At 40.0% G+C, this 18,114-nt stretch overlaps 1 protein-coding gene and 1 long non-coding RNA gene across 8 annotated transcripts in view; one reads left to right on the top strand and one right to left on the bottom strand.

Moving 5' to 3' along the window:
* Positions 1–18,114, top strand: part of LOC121289772 — an 87,909-nt gene that overhangs the window by 36,546 nt on the left and 33,249 nt on the right. The window contains exons 4-5 of the long non-coding RNA XR_005945646.1: positions 3,573–3,646; positions 8,776–8,877. This is a non-coding gene — a long non-coding RNA (uncharacterized LOC121289772). The remainder of the gene's footprint in view (positions 1–3,572; positions 3,647–8,775; positions 8,878–18,114) is intronic.
* ccdc186 (coiled-coil domain-containing protein 186) overlaps positions 1–18,114 on the bottom strand; it is a 91,258-nt gene that overhangs the window by 40,153 nt on the left and 32,991 nt on the right. For 6 of the 7 annotated variants that reach the window (XM_041209524.1, XM_041209530.1, XM_041209528.1 and 3 more), the window contains exons 7-12: positions 17,166–17,264; positions 14,898–14,984; positions 11,555–11,697; positions 10,710–10,965; positions 914–1,103; positions 680–775 (exon numbers count right to left, since the gene is read on the bottom strand). In XM_041209524.1, coding sequence (XP_041065458.1) covers positions 680–775; positions 914–1,103; positions 10,710–10,965; positions 11,555–11,697; positions 14,898–14,984; positions 17,166–17,264 — 871 coding nt within the window. The remainder of the gene's footprint in view (positions 1–679; positions 776–913; positions 1,104–10,709; positions 10,966–11,554; positions 11,698–14,897; positions 14,985–17,165; positions 17,265–18,114) is intronic. The other variant, XM_041209525.1, reaches the window with a different exon arrangement.

Here is an 18,114-nt window from a genome sequence, read left to right as displayed (position 1 = left end):
CACAGCAACAATTGGGAATTCAGTGTGTGGTGTACAACTGTGACACTTCAAATCGACGGACAGTACATTGAGGTTTCAACACTGTAAACGTCATCCTGTCACTTTTACATATCAATTTTTTCCAGTAAGCTCAATAATTTCACCAAGGCTAACATCACTAACTATATCAATGCTAAACATTGGCCTGGGTTTTGCTGTCAGCAGTGAAGCAACAGCACACATTGTTTTCAAGAGTTTCTGTGCAGGGACTTGCTCTAACCCAGCATCAGATCCAGTGCAGTGCCATCTGCAGGGTCTCTGAGGAAGACAAGAAACAGCGAGGCTCTTAATCCAGACTGAAGAATCCTCACTGAGACAAGAGGAGTTTAAACCAGGAAATAAAATAAGATTTAAATCATGTACAGAAAGTAAAGATTGGGAAAGACAGATGGAATAAAGGGAGGGAGAAACGAGACAGACAGAAAAAAGGTTAAAAAAAGTTAATTGATTTTGTTTTGTGGATTTTTAATGTGTTGAAATACAACTTGGTATTATCGCAACATTTCATTTGATTTCGCATCCCCCTGCCCAGTTTTGAAGTCAACATTACCAGCAAAAGCAGGAAGACCGTATTGCTTTACCCATTTCTGCAAAAGACAATAATATTTGGTCTTTTAAATTGAAATAATGTGGTATTTACTTTTTCTTTTACCTGATGAACTTGAACGACTTCCCATGCTGCTTGCCTCTTTGCTGTCATAGTTGCCATTTTCTATTTGCTCTAATCGCCGTCGTGCTGGAAGAAACCACATGATAATAAAACTTTATTTCTGAAATTTCCATCTAGAATTACACTAAGTGAAAATCTGATCACCTCAGTGAATAATTATAGCATTGCAAGTCTAAACATAGCACTTTTCCAATTCCCACCCACCTTGCTGAAGCTGTTTTGTGAGGTCCTTAATATTAGTTGCTTTCTTTCGTTTCTGTGTGACAAGGTCATCTTTAAGCTCCTCCACTTGTAAAGCCAATTTACTCACTTCCTTCTGTTCAGATATCACCTCATTCTGCAGAGTTTTCACATCCTGCTGTCGCAGTTGCTGTTCTTTCTGCAATCTGTCCACCTGTTTACAAACAAAAGCAAATACCTCGGTATACTAAATGACACTGAGCTACTTTTGGCAAGAAGTGTACATTTCAATCATCAATAGCAAAGTGACTAGTCAGGTTTCAAAACATATGCTGTATTTATCTCAATTTACATTGATACATTAAAAAACAATTACCTTTTGAACCTAACCTGTATTAAACAATGGACGTAACACTTCATTGGAAGTTGCAAGTACATATGATAAAGACTTTTTTCAGCACCAGTATTACTGTTATTAACCAGAGTAATTTTCACCTTCAATATATAGCTACAGCCCTTGATACATATAGCTTTTTGCTATTCATCTCAGCTCAATAATAATCAATTAACTTAGAATTCTATTTACAATTAAAGTAGAACTTTAAACCAATTATAGTTGTAAGTAGGCTTCATTTCCAGCAATTTCCAGGGAGAATTTTATACACAAGGAAAGAGAAATTAGCCTAAGGAAATGGAACTGTGCCTTTGGATTGGAAAACTGCAAATAATTAGAAAAATGAGAGCACATAGAACTGGAGGTAACCTTATGATATGGGTCAGTAGAAAGGAGAGTAAGGATAAATGGTTCATTGTTTGATGGGATATGACAAGTGGTATTCCCTGTGTGTCTGCACTGGGGCCTCAGCTTCTCACCATAGAATGATGCAGTACAAGGGCTTTTTGCCCCATCATGCCTGTGTCAGCTCTTTAAAAGAACTATCTAATTAGTCCCACTCAGTGTTTATTCCTTAGCTCTGCATATTTGAAATTTATTATTTAAATCTGCTTCCACCACCCTTACAAGAGCACTTCAGATCATAATTTGCTGCGTATGTTTTATTCCCTATCATGTTGCCTCTGGTTGTTGTACCGATTTCCTTAAAACCGTATCCTTTTGGTTATTGACTTGTCTGCCACGGGAAAGTTACTCCTTATTTACTTTTCAAAACCCTTCATGAGTTTGAACTCATCTTTCAAATCTCCCTTTAACCTTCTCTGCTCTAAGTCGCTCTTCATAATTGAAATCTTTCATCGTATGATTCTAATAAATCTCCTCTTTAAGGCTCTGGCACCAAGTGGGATACTCAGAAATGGCAATACGACTGTAGCTAGGGATTAAGCAGAGCTTTATAAACAATTGGAATTACTTTCTTGACTTTTTACTCCTCTACTTATAAAGCAAATGGTCCTGTATGCCTTTTTAACAGCCTTCTCAACTTGAGCTGCCACCTTTAGAGACTTGCATATCAATGTAGAGATTAGAGTTCCTCAGGGTCCTAGGCCCAATCATCTTCAGCTGCTTCATCGATGATCTTCCTTCCTTCATAAGATCAGAAGTGGGGGTGTTCGCTGATGATTGCACAATGTTCAGCACCATTTGCAACTCCTCAGATACTGAAGCAGTCCATGTCCACATGCAGCAAGACCTGGACAATATCCAGGCTTGGGCTGACAAGTGGCAAGTAACATTCACACCACATAAGTGTCAGGCAATGACCATCTCCAACAAGAGAGAATCCAGCCATTGCCCCTTGATGTTCAATGGCATTACCATCACTGAATCCCCCACTATCAACATCCTGGGTGTCACCATTGACCAGAAACTGAACTGGACTTGCCATATAGATACCGTGGCTACAAAAGCAGGTCAGAGGCTAGGAATAGTGTGATGAGTAACCCACCTCCTCACTCCCCAAAGCCTGTCCACCACCTACAAGGCACAAGTCAGGATGTGACGGAATACTCCCCACTTGCCTGAATGAGTGCAGCTCCCATAACACTCAAGAAGCTTGACACCATCCAGGACAAAGCAACTTGCTTGATTGGCACCACATCCACTAACATTCACTCCCTCCACCGCCGTTGCAAGGTGGCAGCAGTGTGTACCATCTATAAGCTGCACTGCGGGAATTCACCAAGGCTCCTTCGACAGCACCTTCCAAACCCATGACCACTACCATCTAGAAGGATAAAGGCAGCAGAACACCGCCACCTGCAAGTACCCCTCCGAGCCACTCATCACCGGACTTGGAAATATATTGTCATTCCTTCGCTGTTGCTGGGTCAAAATCCTGGAACTCCCTTCCTAACTGCACTATGGGTGTACCTCAACAGTTCAAGAAGGCAGCTCACGACCACCTTCTCAAGGGCAATAGGGGATGGGCAATAAATGCTGGCCCAGCCAGCGAAGCCCACATCCCGTGAATGATTAAAAAAAAGTCTCTCCATTCTTACGCCCACTTTAAAATTGTATCATTTCACTTATATTACCTCTCCTAATTCTTCCTTCCAAAATGAATATATTCAGACTTCTCTGGGTTATATTGCATCTGCTATTCGTCTGCCCATTCCACCAGTCTATGTTCTCCTGGAGTATGTTACTGTTTTCCTCTCTGTTTACTGCATTTCCAAGTTTCCTGTCATCTACAAACTTTGCAATAACGCCCCACATATCCAAATCCAGGTGATTAAAGATATCATAAAGATCAGTACGGGACGCACAAGGAGACAGACAACTACACCAGAGACAGAAACTGGGTGAGTAGCGAATTAAGTTCACATGGCAAGTCCTTTTCAGGTTTAAACTACAGATTAAGAATCATGACCTGACACAGTACTAACCTTCAACTAAGTTAGGTTAGCATGTTTAACAGAGAACTGCCTGGAGTGGCAGTTATCTGTCAATCACCTGAAAGCAGTTGGTTCAAGTGCTGTTAATTACTGTAGTAGGAAGCTAAACTAGCTAGTGACTCGTCAGAGGGTTTATAAAAGAGACAGGTTTTACAAACCACAAGATCAGTAAGGGGCATGCGAGGAGACAGGCAACTATACCGGAATGAGATACAGACCAAACGAGTAACAAATTAGGTTTACATGAGAATTTGGTGCACGGGGGAAAGTGGTGTAGTATACATAGGAATTATTCTAAGTTCATTAAGTGAGTAATTAATTTAAGTTAACTAAATAACATAAGTAACAATGGCAGGACAGGTGTTATGTTGTAGTTGTGGAATGTGGGTACTTTTGGACGCCAAGGCAATCTAGGACAAACACGTCTGCAGAAAATGTAAACTGCTAGAGGAATTCCAGATTGGGATTATTGAGCTGGAAGCCAAACTGCAGGCACTGCACAACATAAGGGAGGGGGAGAAATACCTGGACACTTTGTTCCAGAAGATGGTCACGCCTCTTAGAATAGGGTTGTCTGTTTTGGTCAGCAGTGAGGGACAGAAGGATGTGACCTTGAGTGAGGCAGGTAATAGGGCTGAGCAGACAGAAGTGGAGGAGCCTCAGGCTTTGCAATTGTCAAACAGATTTGAGGTGCTCACAATCTGTATGGAGAGTGAGGTCTGCAAGGTGGAGCAGGCTAGCCATGGCACCATGGTACAGGGAGCCATTCATGTGGGGGGAGCAAACAGGAATATAGTAGTAGTGGATAGTATAATGAGGGAGATTGACACTCTTCTCTGCAGCAAAGATCAAAAAGTCCAGAAGATGTGTTGCCTGCCTGCCTGGCACCAGGGTTCAGGACTTCTGCTCAGGGCTGGAGAGGTACTTAGTGGGAGGGGGAAGATCTAGTTGTCGTGGTCAATGTTGGTAACAACGACATAGGTGGGACAAGGAAGGAGGTTCTGCATAGTCAGTGTGAGAAGCTAGGTACCAAATTAAGAAGCAGAACCTCAAAAGGTAATAATCCCTGGATTATTACCTGAGCCACATGCAAATTGGCATAGGGCAAATAAGATTATAGAGAGGAATGCATGGCTCAAAGACTGGTGTGGGTGAAGTGGGTCCAGTTCACGGGACACTGGCACCAGTACAGGGAAAAGTAGGACTGTACCATTGGGACCATCTACACTTGGACCGTGCTGGGATGGGATGTGTGTTCTTGCGAATTGTTTAACTAGAGAGAGAGGGCTTGAACCAAATAGCAGCAAGGGGCAGAGAGATAAAACCTAAGAGTACATCAATAGTCAAGACTAGATGTTACAATAATAAAGACAAAACTAAAGGCTCCGTGTAGCATTCATAACAAAGTAAATGAATTGATTGTGCACATTGAAGTAAATAAGTATGATCTGATAGCCATTATTGGAAACATTGCTGCAGGATAACAAGGATTGGGTGCTGAATATAGAGACGTATGTGATATTCAAGAAGAATTGAAAGCTAAGTAAAAGTGGAGGAGTAGCATTGTTGATCAAAGATGGTATTGGTGCAATAGTTAAAAGCTGACCTTGGTTCAGGAGATCAGGATGTAGAATCAGTTTGGGTGGAGATGAGGAATAGTGGGGGCAATCTACAGGCCCCCTAACAGTAACCACAATGTAGGACAAAGTATCCTAGAAGAAATATTGGGTGCTTGTGATAAAGGACAGCAATAATCATGGGTGATTTTAATCTACATATAAACTGGAAAAATCAGATTGGCTGTAGTACCCCGGATGAGAAGTTCATAGAATGCTTTTGCGATAGTTTTGTTTAGAGCACCACTTTCTGGAACCAACCAGACAGCAGGTTATATTAGACTTGGTATTGTGCAATGTGACAGGGTTAATTAATGACCTCAGAATGAAGGGGTAGCAGCGACCCCAATATGATTGAATTTTACATCCTGTTTGAAAAGGGGCAAGATTGGATCTAAGACTAATATTTTAAACTTAAATAAGGGCCACAATGTGGGCATGGAAGCTGAGCTAGTTGAAGTGAACTGGGATACTAGGCTAGGGGATTGATCAATAGAGAATCAGTGGCAGACATTTAAGGGGACATTTCAGAACACTCAGAATAAGTATATTCCTACTATAAAGAAAAATTCTAAGAGGAGGACCCACCCTCTGTGATTAACTAAAGAAGTTAAGGAAAGCATATAACTGTGCAAAGATGAGTGTCAGGTCAGAACATAAAACAACAGAGCATGGCTAAAAGGTTAATCAGGAGAAAGAAATTAAGAGTATGAGAGGAAGCTAGCTATAAATATATAAACAGCAAGAGTTTCTATAGGTATTCAAAATTGAAAAGAGTGTGAGTGAGTGTTGGTCCTCAAATACATGACAGTTGGGAATTAATAGTAGAGAATAATGAACTAGTGGATGAAATGAATGAACATTTTGCTTCTGTCTTCTCTATATATACAAAAAACAAACCAGTAATAGCTATAAATCATGAGGTGGAAGGGAGAGGGGAACTTGGTGAAATTACAATCACTAGGGAAGCAGTGCTGAGCAAACTGATGGAGCTGAGGGCTGAGAAGTCTCTGGGTCCTGATGGACTTCATCCATGGGTCTTAAAAGAGGTGGCTAATGAAGTAGTAGATACATCGGTGTTAATTTTCCAAAATTTTCTAGATTCTGGAAAGGTTCCATCAGACTGAAAAGTAGCAAATATAACCCCTCTATTCAAGAAGGGAGGGAGGCAGAAAACAAGAAACTCTAAGCCAGTTAACTCTTTCGAGTACAAACACGTTTCCATCTGTTCCTATTCAGATGAAGTTACACTGGTTCATAGTTTGCCATTGTGAGATTTGAACTCTTGATCTTGGGGTTGCAAGCCCAGTACCATAACATCTTGGCTTGACATCTGTCATGGGGGTGGTGTTAGAATCCATCATTAAGGAAGTTATAGCTGGGCACTTAGCGAAACGCAAGGTAATCGGGAAGAGTCAGCATAGTTTTGTGAAAGGGAAATCATGTTTAACCAACTTATTAGTGTTCTTTGAAGGAGCAACATGCGCTGTGGATAAAGGGGAGCCTGTAGGTGTGCTGTACTTGGATTTCCAGAAGGCATTTGATAAGGTGCCACGTCAAAGGTTATTGCGGAAAATAAAAGCTCATGGTATGACATAGATAGAAGATTGGCTGCTAGGCAGAAAACAGAGTATGTATAAATGGGACTTTTTCTAATTGGCAGGTTCTGACGAGTGGAGTTTCAACTTTTTTACAATTTATACCAATGACTTAGGTGAGGGGATTGAAGGCAAGGTAGCTAAATTTGCAGATGACACAAAGATAGGGAGGAAAGTATGTTGTGAAGAGGACATAGGGAGGTTACAGACGGATATAGATAGGTTGAGTGAATGGGAAAAAATCTAGCAGATGGAGCGGTGTATAATGTAGGAAAATGTGGAGTTGTTCACTTTGGCAGGGAGAATATAAAGGCAGGCTATTACTTAAATGGAGAACAGCTGCAGAATTCCAATGTGCAGAGGGATCGAGATGCTCGAGTCCATGAGTCACAAAAAGTTAGTATACAGGTATAGCAAGTAATTAAGAAGGCTTATTACGAGAGGAATTGAACATAAAATGTTTCCAAATATTCTGTACTGGTGAGACCACATCCCGAATAGTGTGCGCAGTTTTAGTCTCCTTATTTAAGGAAGGATATAAATGCCTTCAGAGGAAGTTTACTAGCTTGTTACCTGGGCGTGTTGTCTTATGAGGAAAGGTTAGATAGACTGGACTTGTTTCCACTGGAGTTTTTAAAAAATCATTCATGGGATGTGGGCGTCGCTAAGCCAGCATTCATTGTCCATCCCTAATTGCCCTTGTTCAGAGGGCACGCTTGTTCAGAGGGCATTTAAGAGTCAACCACATTGCTGCGGGACTGGAGTCATATATAAAGATTGAAGGTAAAGATTGCAGATTTCTTTCCCTAAAGGGAATTAGTGACCCAGATGGGTTTCCACGACAATCGGCAATGGTTTCATGGTCATCATCAGACTTTGAATTCCAGATTTTTATTGAATTAAAATTCCACCATCTGCCATGGTGGGATTCAAACTCAGGTCCCCAAAGCATTACATTGGGTCTCTAGAATACTAGTCAGTGAGAATACCACTATGCCACTGCCTCCCCTTAAAGAATATAAGATCATGAATGGTATTGACAAGGTGGATGTGGAAAGGATGTTTCCACTTGTGGGTGAGTCCAGAACTAGGGGGCACTGTTTTAAAATTACAGGTCGCCCTTTTAAGATAGAGGAAAAAATTCTTCTCATCTCTGAGGGTTGTGCGACTTTGGAACTTTCTGCCTCCGAAGGCAGTGGAGGCAAGGTCATTGAATATTTTTAAGGCAGAGGTAGATAAATTCTTGTTAGGCAAAGGAATCAGAGGTTATCAGAGGTAGACGGGAATGTGAAATTCAAAACACAAACAGTTCAGCCATAAGCTTATTGAATGGCAGAGCAGGCTCAAGGAGCTGAATGGCCTACTTCTGCTCCTATTTTGTTTGGTCTGAACATCCACCTGAGGGACTTCGCCATTTCTATTTCTATTAATGACCGGGAAAAGGAATTAAAAAGTTTTATATACAAGTGTCCATATTACACCAAGTTGGCAGGCACAGTAAGTTGTAGGGACAGGAAGTCACAAAAGAACATAGACTAAGCGAGTAAGTGAAATTTTGCTGGATAGAATTCAATATGGGGCAAGTGTGAAGTCACCCACTTTGGATCGGAAGTCCAACATATTGAAATATTTTTATAATGTGATAAATGAGGAGCAATGAGGAGCAATGAGAATCAAAGGGCTTTAGTTATCTATGTGCACATAGGTATCTATTGTATCACTAAAACCTAGAGTTCAGGTACAAAAAATAATAAATCAATCGTTAATCTAAGACAGATAAATAGATTTTTGTTATTAAGGGATATGGGGAATTTCTTTACAGGTCAGTCATGATCTCACTGAATGGCGGAATCGGCTCGAGGAGTGAAGAAGCCTACTTCTATTCTTAAGCTGAATGAAGACGGTTAAGAGTGATTAAATTAAGGTAATTAAAATGATTAGAGCTTTGATGGGGCAGATACAGAGAAACCACTTCCTCTAGTGGGGGAAATCCAGAAAACAAAAGGACATAATCTTAAACTTTGGGCTTGGCCATTTAACATTTAAAGCAGGAAATATTTTTTCAACAAACAGTAGTAGAAATCTGGAACTTACCAACCACCACCCCACAAAGGCTCTAAATGCTGGGTCAATTGAAACTTGTAAGACTGAGAATGATAGTAAGTTATCCAAGGATATCAAGGGACATGGCACAAGAGGTTATAAATATGGAATTGAGCACAGGTCTACCATAATCTAATTGATTGGCAGAATAGACTTTAGGGAATGAACAGCTCACTGCTGTTCCTTTGGAATACTTTTCCACATTTAAATCCTGTATCAGAATGTAAAAAGTCCAGCTCAAGTAAAATAAAGTATCTCCAAGCTTGGTCTGACAATGCGCATTCACCCTAGTAAATAAAGTGCCCCATATGCGCCCCAGCAAAGTGCATTAACATCAATTTTATAAAAAAAATATGCTTGACCAACTCCATACCAACCGCATTTGTAAACACTTTGAATGATGCTGTCATTAATGCTAAATTTCTGTTTTATTTCATTGTAAACTAGTGTCCAGTAGAAAGTAAAATAAACTATTCTAAACTATTCTGCCATGTATCCAAATAATCCTTTTAAATCATATCTAACTTATTTTTGTCATATTTGTAAATAATAAGCATTATATTTGCCACACATTTGTCAAGTATCTGTACCCAACATCTGTATCACTGAAGTTTAAGATCAAGTCCATTGCCTTTTTTCCCCTTTGTTCTTTCATGGATGTGGGCATCGTGGCAAGGCCAGCATTTGTTGCCCATCCCTAATTACCCTTGAAATGAGTGAATGGCTTTGCCATTTCAGAGGGCATTTAAGAGTCAACCACATTGTTGTGGGTCTAGAGGCTCATTTAGACCAGACAGGGTAAGGACAACAGATTTCCTTCCCCAATGGACATTAGCAAACAAGTCAATGGTTTAATGGTCAGCATTACTGAGAACTAGCTTTTCAATTCCAGATTATTAATTGAATTTAAATTCCATTACTGTCATGGTGGAATTTGAACCCATGTCCCCAGAGAGTTCATCTACACCTCTGGATTACAAGTCTAGTGACATGACCACTACGCCACCATCTCCCCATGACTGCCTCCCCCTTATCGTAAAAAGTCAGTATACATCTGCTAAATACATAATTCTCTATTACAAAACAGTAAAAATACCATAAATTAACTAATCACAAATAAATTCACAGCACTCTGCAGTATTTTAGCCAACACTTGCTGTAGGTCAAATCCTCTTCACATTCACAAAGCTGGGGGAAGAATGAAAACATATTATTATATTCCAATGGGATTTTGTTACCACAAAAATAGTTCAAAGTTTCCATGAGGGCTTAATTGAGGACCAGAGGATACCAATTCCCACTAGAAAACAATGCTCAGTTCATTCAAATCAGAACAGGCATAGATGTTGGCAGACAGGAAACAGTAAGCTATGTTTAAAAAAAACTCAAAAGATGATGTTAACACTGCACTTTGAAGTTTCTTTCCCCCCACCTTTGAAGGAGATATAGACAGATTTCCAAATGCAATACAAATAGCACACAACAAACTGCTTAAAGGTTAACACCCCATATTGATTTATATTCTTGAAATTAAAAATGTATTCCACTACTCAATGATGCAGAACTTTCTCAAATGGAGACACGATGTTAGGAAAAAGAATTCCTGAAGCTTCATTATTCAGTAGTTCTTCTCATATTTACTTGTACTCTTACCAGCTCAGCATTGGTGTGTCCCAACTCTTCAAGTTGTGCACTCAGTTCCTGCTCATGAATATTTAGTTTGTCAAGTTGTGTCTGCAGTGTGTTATTCTCAGACTGAAGTTGTGCATTTTTGCTGGTCAGTTTCTCTGTAAACAGAAGCAACTCAGATTCTTTTTTGCGACTCCCTTCAATGTCTTCCTGCAGATCTGTAATGAGCGCGTTCAGGCTGTCAACCTCCTCCTTCAGTGACTGAATCTCTTGTTCATTTCTATGATGTAATCATATTAGATTATTTTTCTGTACTGGTCTGCACTGCTAGAAAACGTAGGCTTTTAAAATTGTGAAAAACCTTGCCTGCTGATTTCAACACCGGACTACTATAAATCTGAATATAGCAATATACTGAAGAAAAATGTCTAACATTTTTGCAAAATATTTTCTACAGAATCGGATTGTTATACAAATACACAACATAGCAGAAGTTTTTTGAATCCCCTGTTTTATGAATAAGGAACACCCTGATGGTTAAATGAACTTACAAAAATAGCAGGTGTGAAAAGACCCAAGGGTCCATGAAGCCTGCCCCATATTCATGATGCCTGGAACATCATGATGAGAAACTTTATTCCCCCACCAGCCAAATCATTTCCCAGGAAAGTAAAACAAAAGCAAGTAAAATATCCAAGGCCAATAAGGTGGGGGGTTGGGGGGGAAACGACGACTCCGGAAAACTCATCTCCGGCCCCCTCAGATAATTTGTAAATCAGTACAGGAGAACTCAGTGACGTGTATATGTTAATGGTTAACTTGGTATACAAAATAATTATACCTAACCAACAATATAGCCTAGACTTTACCTTTCAAGTTGTTCTTGCAAGTGGTTTACTATCTTTACTCGTTCATGCAAAGACTGGCATTCTGCTTTCTGCCGATTGATAATTTCTTTATATTTTGACAGTTCATCTTCAGTCCTCAAACGTTCATCCTCAAGGCATTTAACCTGAGTGAGGAAAGGATAACAGGATTATTGAAAGGAAGTGAAACCATAAAAATAACCCAACTTGCATAGAATGTTCATAATGAACAGCAAGCACCCAACCTGGTTATGAATCGAATAAAGGGACACATAAGCCAACTGGAGTGTTCCCTTTGGCTGCCCCAGTTAACCCAGCAAAATATATTTTCAACAAGTCAAAGCAAGTGGTAACAGGGCAGTTAGAAAAATCATGTAATTAGACAGGGTCAATGTGGTTGTATAAAAAGGAATTTGTGCTTGACAAATCCATTTGAGTTTGAAAATATTATTAAAAGGACAGATAAAAGGGAACCAGTGAATGCATTATATATGAAATTTCAAAAGGCATTTGACAAGGGGCCCAAGAAAGGTTGTTACACAAGATAATGGCTCATTGGGTTGGGGGGGGGGGGGGGGGGGGGGGGGGGGGGGGGGGGTCATATATTAAAATGGATGAGGATTGGTTAAATGATAAATGATTCAAAAGTTAAATGATACAAAGAAAAGTGGAAAAGTAATCAAGGAGGACAAAGCATTTGGAAAGGGACCTAGACAGGTTAAGCGAGTTGGCATAAAACGTAGCAGATAGAGAATAACGTGAAAAAGTGAGAGGTTATTCACTGATAAAAGGTACAAAAAACAAAATATTTTTTAAAATGGTTAAAGACTTGCATTTATATTGCGTCTGAAAGCACTTCACACCCAATAAAGTAAATTTGAAGTGTAGTCACAGCTGCAATGTAGGAAGCTCAGCAGCCAATTTGCACACAGCGAGCTCCCAAAAATAGCAGTGATAACGACTAGATAATCTGTTTTAGTAATGTTTATGGAGGGGTAAATATTGAACAGGATACCAAGGAGAACTCCCCTAGCTCTTCTCTGAAATAGTGGCATGGAAACTTTTATATCCACCTGAGGGGGCAGACAGTGCCTCAGTTCAACACCCCATGCAAGAGACAGCACTGCCAATGGTGCTGCATTTTCTAATTACTGCACTAAAGTGCACTATCAGCCTTGATTTAGGTGCTGTAACTTGGAGAATGCACCACCAACTGCGCCATGGAGGAACTAGCAAGTAACGGTGAGCCGTGGGATTTGGGTTTCCTTGTGCATGAAAATAAGTCAACATTCAAGCACAGCAAGCAATTAGAAAGGCAATGGTATGTTGATCTTATTGCAAGGAGTTTGGAGTACAAGAGTAATGCGGTCTTGCAGCAATTGTACAGGAGTCTGGAGGGACCAGACCTGGATCACTGTGTAGATTTTTTGTTTTCCAATACCCAAGAAAGGATGTACTTACTTTAGAGGGGATTCAATGAAGGTTTACTAAATTGATTTTGGAATAACAGAGTTGTCCTATGAGGATAGATAGAGTAGAATGGGCCTATACTTTCTGGAGTTAAGAAGGAAAGGAGGTGATCTAATTGAAACATAAAAGATTCTGGAAAGGCATGACAGGGTAAATGCTGAGATACGGTTTCCCTTGGCTGGAAAGCTTAGAGCTAGGGTGTATAGTCTCAAGATAACATGGTAGCCATTTAGGACAGAGAGAAGGAAAGATTTCATCACTCAGAGGGCTGTGAAGCTTTGACATTCTTTTCTCCAGTGATGTGGATTTTCAAGTCTCAGAGTATATTAAAGGCTGCGACTAATGGATTTCTAGACTCTAAAAAGGGAATCAGACAGAAACGTGAAGGTTTTCTTATTTTCACAGGATCTGGCTATCTCTAGCTAGGCCAGTATTTATTTCCCTCGAAGATGGTGATGAGCTGCCTTCTTGATCTTCTGCAGTCCATGTGGTGTAGGTATACCCACAGTGCTCTGAGGAAGAGAGTACCAGGACTTTGACCTGACGACAGTGCAGGAATGGCAGTATAGTTTCAAGTCAGGATGATATGAGGCTTGGAGGGGAGCTTGCAGGTGGTGGTGTTCCAATGCATCTGCTGCCCTTGTTCTTCTTGGGGGTAGAGGTCATGGGTTTGGAAGGCGCTGTTGGCGGACCCTTGGTAAGTTGCTGCAGTGCATTTTGTAGATGGTACGCACTGCTGCCACAGTGCATTGGTGGTGGTGGGAATGAATGTTTAAGGTAGTGGATGGGGTGCCAATCAAGTGGGCTGCTTTGTTGTGGATGGTGTCAAGCTTATTGAGTATTGTTGGAGTCACACTCACCCAACCAAGTGGAGAGTATTCCATCACACTCCTCATTGTATCTTGTAGACAGTAGACAGGCTTTAGGGGGTCAAGAGGTGAGTTACTAATTTCTAGCATCTGACCTGCTCTTGCAGCCACAGTACTTGTATGACTGGTTCAGTTCTTTTTTCTGGACTATGGTAACCCCGAAGATGTTGTTAGTGGGGGATTCAGTGATGGTGATGCCATTGAATGTCAAGGGAAGATGGTCAGATTCTCTCTTATTGGAGGTGGTCATTGCCTGGCACTTGTGTGGCATGAATGTAATTTGCCACTTATCAGCCCATGCCTGAAAGATGTCCAGGTCTTGCTGCATCTGGACACGACTGCTTCAGTGTCTGAGGAGTCACGAACGGTGTGGAACATTGTGCAATCATCAGCAAACGTCCCACTTATGACTTATGATGGAGGGAAGGTCATTGATGAAGCAGAAGAGGATAGGGCCTAGGACACTACCCTGAGAAACTCCTGAAATGATGCCCTGGGACTGGGACAACCACAACCATTTTCCTTTGTGCTAGGTATGACTCCAACCAGTGAGGGAGGGGGAGGTTTCTTCCTGATTCTCATTGGCTCCAGTTTTGCTAGGGCTCCTTGGTTAAATACTGGCTTGATGTTAAGGGCAGTCACTCTCACCTCACCTCTGGAATTCAGCTTTTTTGTCCATGTTTGGACCAAGGCTGCAAGGCGAGGTAGAAAATCATCCTGCTCCTATATCTTATGTTCTTAAAACAGTAATTTCTTGCTTTCTTACTTGGTGACATAGTAACCTGCATATATCACCACCAGTGATGGACATAAGACAAACAGACAAGAAAATGGAAGAGAAACAAGCTGGGATATCTATTTATTCTTTATTCAAGTACTTCAATATAAAAATACCAACTGTTGGAATGGGCAGTGAAGAAGCTTCTCAAAATTATTTTAGAAAATATTACAAAAGAATTTACAATAATATAATTTCAAAATATGAACACAAGAACAATTGTATTCACCTTTGTTCTTAAAGTATGCAACTCATCCATCCCTTCCTTGAATGTTTTCTTCAGGTCATCAAGTTCTTTTATTTTAGCATGACGAATCTGTTTTTTGTTGGAGAAATACATTACTTAGGAACCTAATAAAACTTTAAATTATCTCAATGGAAACATGAGATATTAATTAAACAGCAATCTATACCCTTCCACCCAGTTCACCTTCACTTCTTTTACACTGACTTTCATTAAACCCAAAAAAGGAGATTTCACTTCCCCTCTCAACTCTTAGTAAAGATTAATAGAAATAAAGTAAGTTATAGAAGCTGCTGCAAAGTCAACATCCATATTGACCTAATACACATTCAGCCATGCAGTTTTCTGACCAAAACAACATTCGATAATTTACCAAAGCTTTTTTCCATAGGTTATGCACTTATAAAACAGGTTGCCATTACATTGCCTCCCCATCAAAGCTATGTATATTGCTTTCATCTCAAAATTAATATATCTGCAACATAGTCACTAAATCATCCTCAGATTTCTCTGTAATACACTCCAGGTTTTTCCAGGATTCCAACCACTCAAATGTGCTTGCTCCTTAATGACCTCCTCCAATCATCAAACCTTATTCACTCTTCCATAATTATTTCCACTCTACATACATTATATTTTGTATAGATCAGACACCTCATTGCAAATGTTGAACGCTATCTCTTTTTGCTCTTCATTGATAGAATTAGAATGTATTTTTCTTCCAAATCATCAACTACATGGTATCCTAATTTTAACAGCTGGCATCCATCATGGAAGGGGCTACTTCCAGATCTCTTGATACTCAGCCTGGTGTTTACTGCGAAAATTAACTGGTCGTCTGCCTGCTTTTATTTTTAATGGCACTACAGCATATTGGGACCTCACAGACACTTTTTTTAAAAAAAATCTATTTTATGGGTCTACTTATAAAGGTTACTTTCTATATTTAGTACACAAAATTAGAGCTCATGAGTTGCGGGGGGGGCGGGGAGAACGGTGGAAAACATACTGGCATGGATTGGGGATTGGTTAACGGATGGAAAACAGAGTAGGAATAAATGGATCATTTCAGGTCAGCAGGGTTTGACTAATGGGGTCAGTGCTTGAGCCCCAGCTATTTACAATCTATATCAATGATTTGGGGATGTGAGACCAAATGTAATATTTCCAAATTTGCTGATGACACAAAACTTGATAGAAATGAGTTGTGAAGAGGATGCAAAGAGACTTCAAGGAGATTTGGACAGACTAAGTGAGGAAGCAAGAACATGGTAGATGGAATATAATGTGGAAAGATGTGAAGTTATCCACTTTGCGCAGTTTTGATCTCCTTACCCAAGGAACGTTATACTGGCCAAAAGGAAGTGCAATGGAGGTTCACTGGACTAATTCCTGGAATGGCAGGATTGTCCTATGAGGAAAGATTGAGGAGACTGGGCCTGTATTCGCTAGGGTTTAAGAGAATGAGAGGTGATCTGATTGAAGTGTACAAAATTCTTACAGGGCTCAACAGGGTAGACACAGGTAAGATATTACCCCAGATTGAGGGGAAGTGGGGGGGGAAATGGCGGTCTAGAACCAGGGGGCAGTGTCTCAGAATAAGACGTAGGCCATTTAGGACTGAAATGAGAAACAATTTCTTCAGTCAGAGGGTGGTGAATCTTTGGAATTCTCTACCCCAGGGGGCTGTGGAGGTTCACTGAGTATGTTCAAAGCAGAGGTTGACAGAGTTCTAGATACCAATGACATCAAGGGATATGGGGTAGTGTGGGATGATGGCTTTGAGATAGAAGATCAGCCATGATCAAGTTAAATGGTGGAGCAATTCAAATTCATCTTAGTAGATTTGTAATTTGTACAGTAGCATGGATATTACATGGAAGCAACTACATAAAGGTGTCGTCTCCTTATAATTGAGGAGGGAAACGCACTGAATCTTTGCCGATACTTCTGGAATATAGAATGTTAGCAGTCTGTCTGGCCAATGGCTATATTTATTCGGTTTAGCAAATTTGGGTAGAAACTCAAAAAAGCATATTAGAGAAAAGTGGGAAGACCTTTCTGAACGTTTCTGAATCAAAATTGTAATTTTTCTTTTAAAATAAAAGGGTAGAGAGTGCTCTGCTAAAACAGAGTTTTTCTCAACAATGTTCCTCTGTCCCCCAGGTTATATTAGAACTTAATTTTCCATGAATTATGTAAATAAAGGTTTGTATCAATTCCTCTAAACATTTAGTTGAAAGCACACCTCACCTCCATTTGATCTGATTTTTCCTGCAAGTGTTTTTCTAGTTCACCTTTAGTCTCACGCAGTTTGGCATCCAACTCATTGGATCTAATTTCCTCAGACTCCTGTGAAGACAGACCAAGTTCACCAAAAGGCAGAAAGCATAAATGAATAATACTCAAAATAAAAGTGGAAAATTTAATCACGTGCTTCCTTCAGGCTCAGGTGATGCCAGGAGCTTTATACATGAGGTTATACATAACATAACGAGCAGATATAGTCAAAAATATATCTAAAAAAAATAAGCTTTGAAATAGTTTTCATTAGTCTTGTGATATAAAAATCTTTGATCCATTTCTAGACTTTCCAATGTATTCTGAATCTAGATCAGCTTTCACATTATGACAGCTCAATTATCCAGTCATGAAGCAATACTATAAAGTTTTATAGTTAAAGTTGCATCAGAAATTGTGAAGTAGTACTCTTTTCTTTCCAAATACCCCCTTAAATTTCTCTCTGAAAACCATAATCCATGTTCCATATTTGCCTATTGTGATTTATTATGGCCCTAAGTTATGACCAGACTCAGGAAATAATGAAAATTACATTTCTGGATCTCCATCTCCAATTCATAAAATGACACAGGATTATAGAACAACCATGAAAGAAGGAAGTCATTGAGTGGTTATCTTTCATTGCTTCATGTTGCATAGCAAGACGGGAGAGCTGACAATATGGCACTCGCTCGATGTTGCATTTGAGTACCAGCCTAGTAGTTGAAATGGAACTTGAACTCTCAGCCTTCTGATTAAGAGACAAGGTTGCTACCACTGCACCATGGCTGACATTTCCAGAAATAGCAGACTGTTTACCTTCGAGCCAAATTGTCCACAACACAAAATACAGATTGTGATATGCAGTAATGCAAGAAATCAACAAATAGCTCCATGTCCAATAGATTTACAGTGCCATTTG

Source organism: Carcharodon carcharias, chromosome 17 (assembly GCF_017639515.1).
Source record: "Carcharodon carcharias isolate sCarCar2 chromosome 17, sCarCar2.pri, whole genome shotgun sequence".
NCBI classification, from domain to species: Eukaryota; Metazoa; Chordata; class Chondrichthyes; order Lamniformes; family Lamnidae; genus Carcharodon; species Carcharodon carcharias.
Note: the sequence above shows the minus strand (reverse complement) of the source record. Positions and strands in the feature narration are given on the sequence as shown.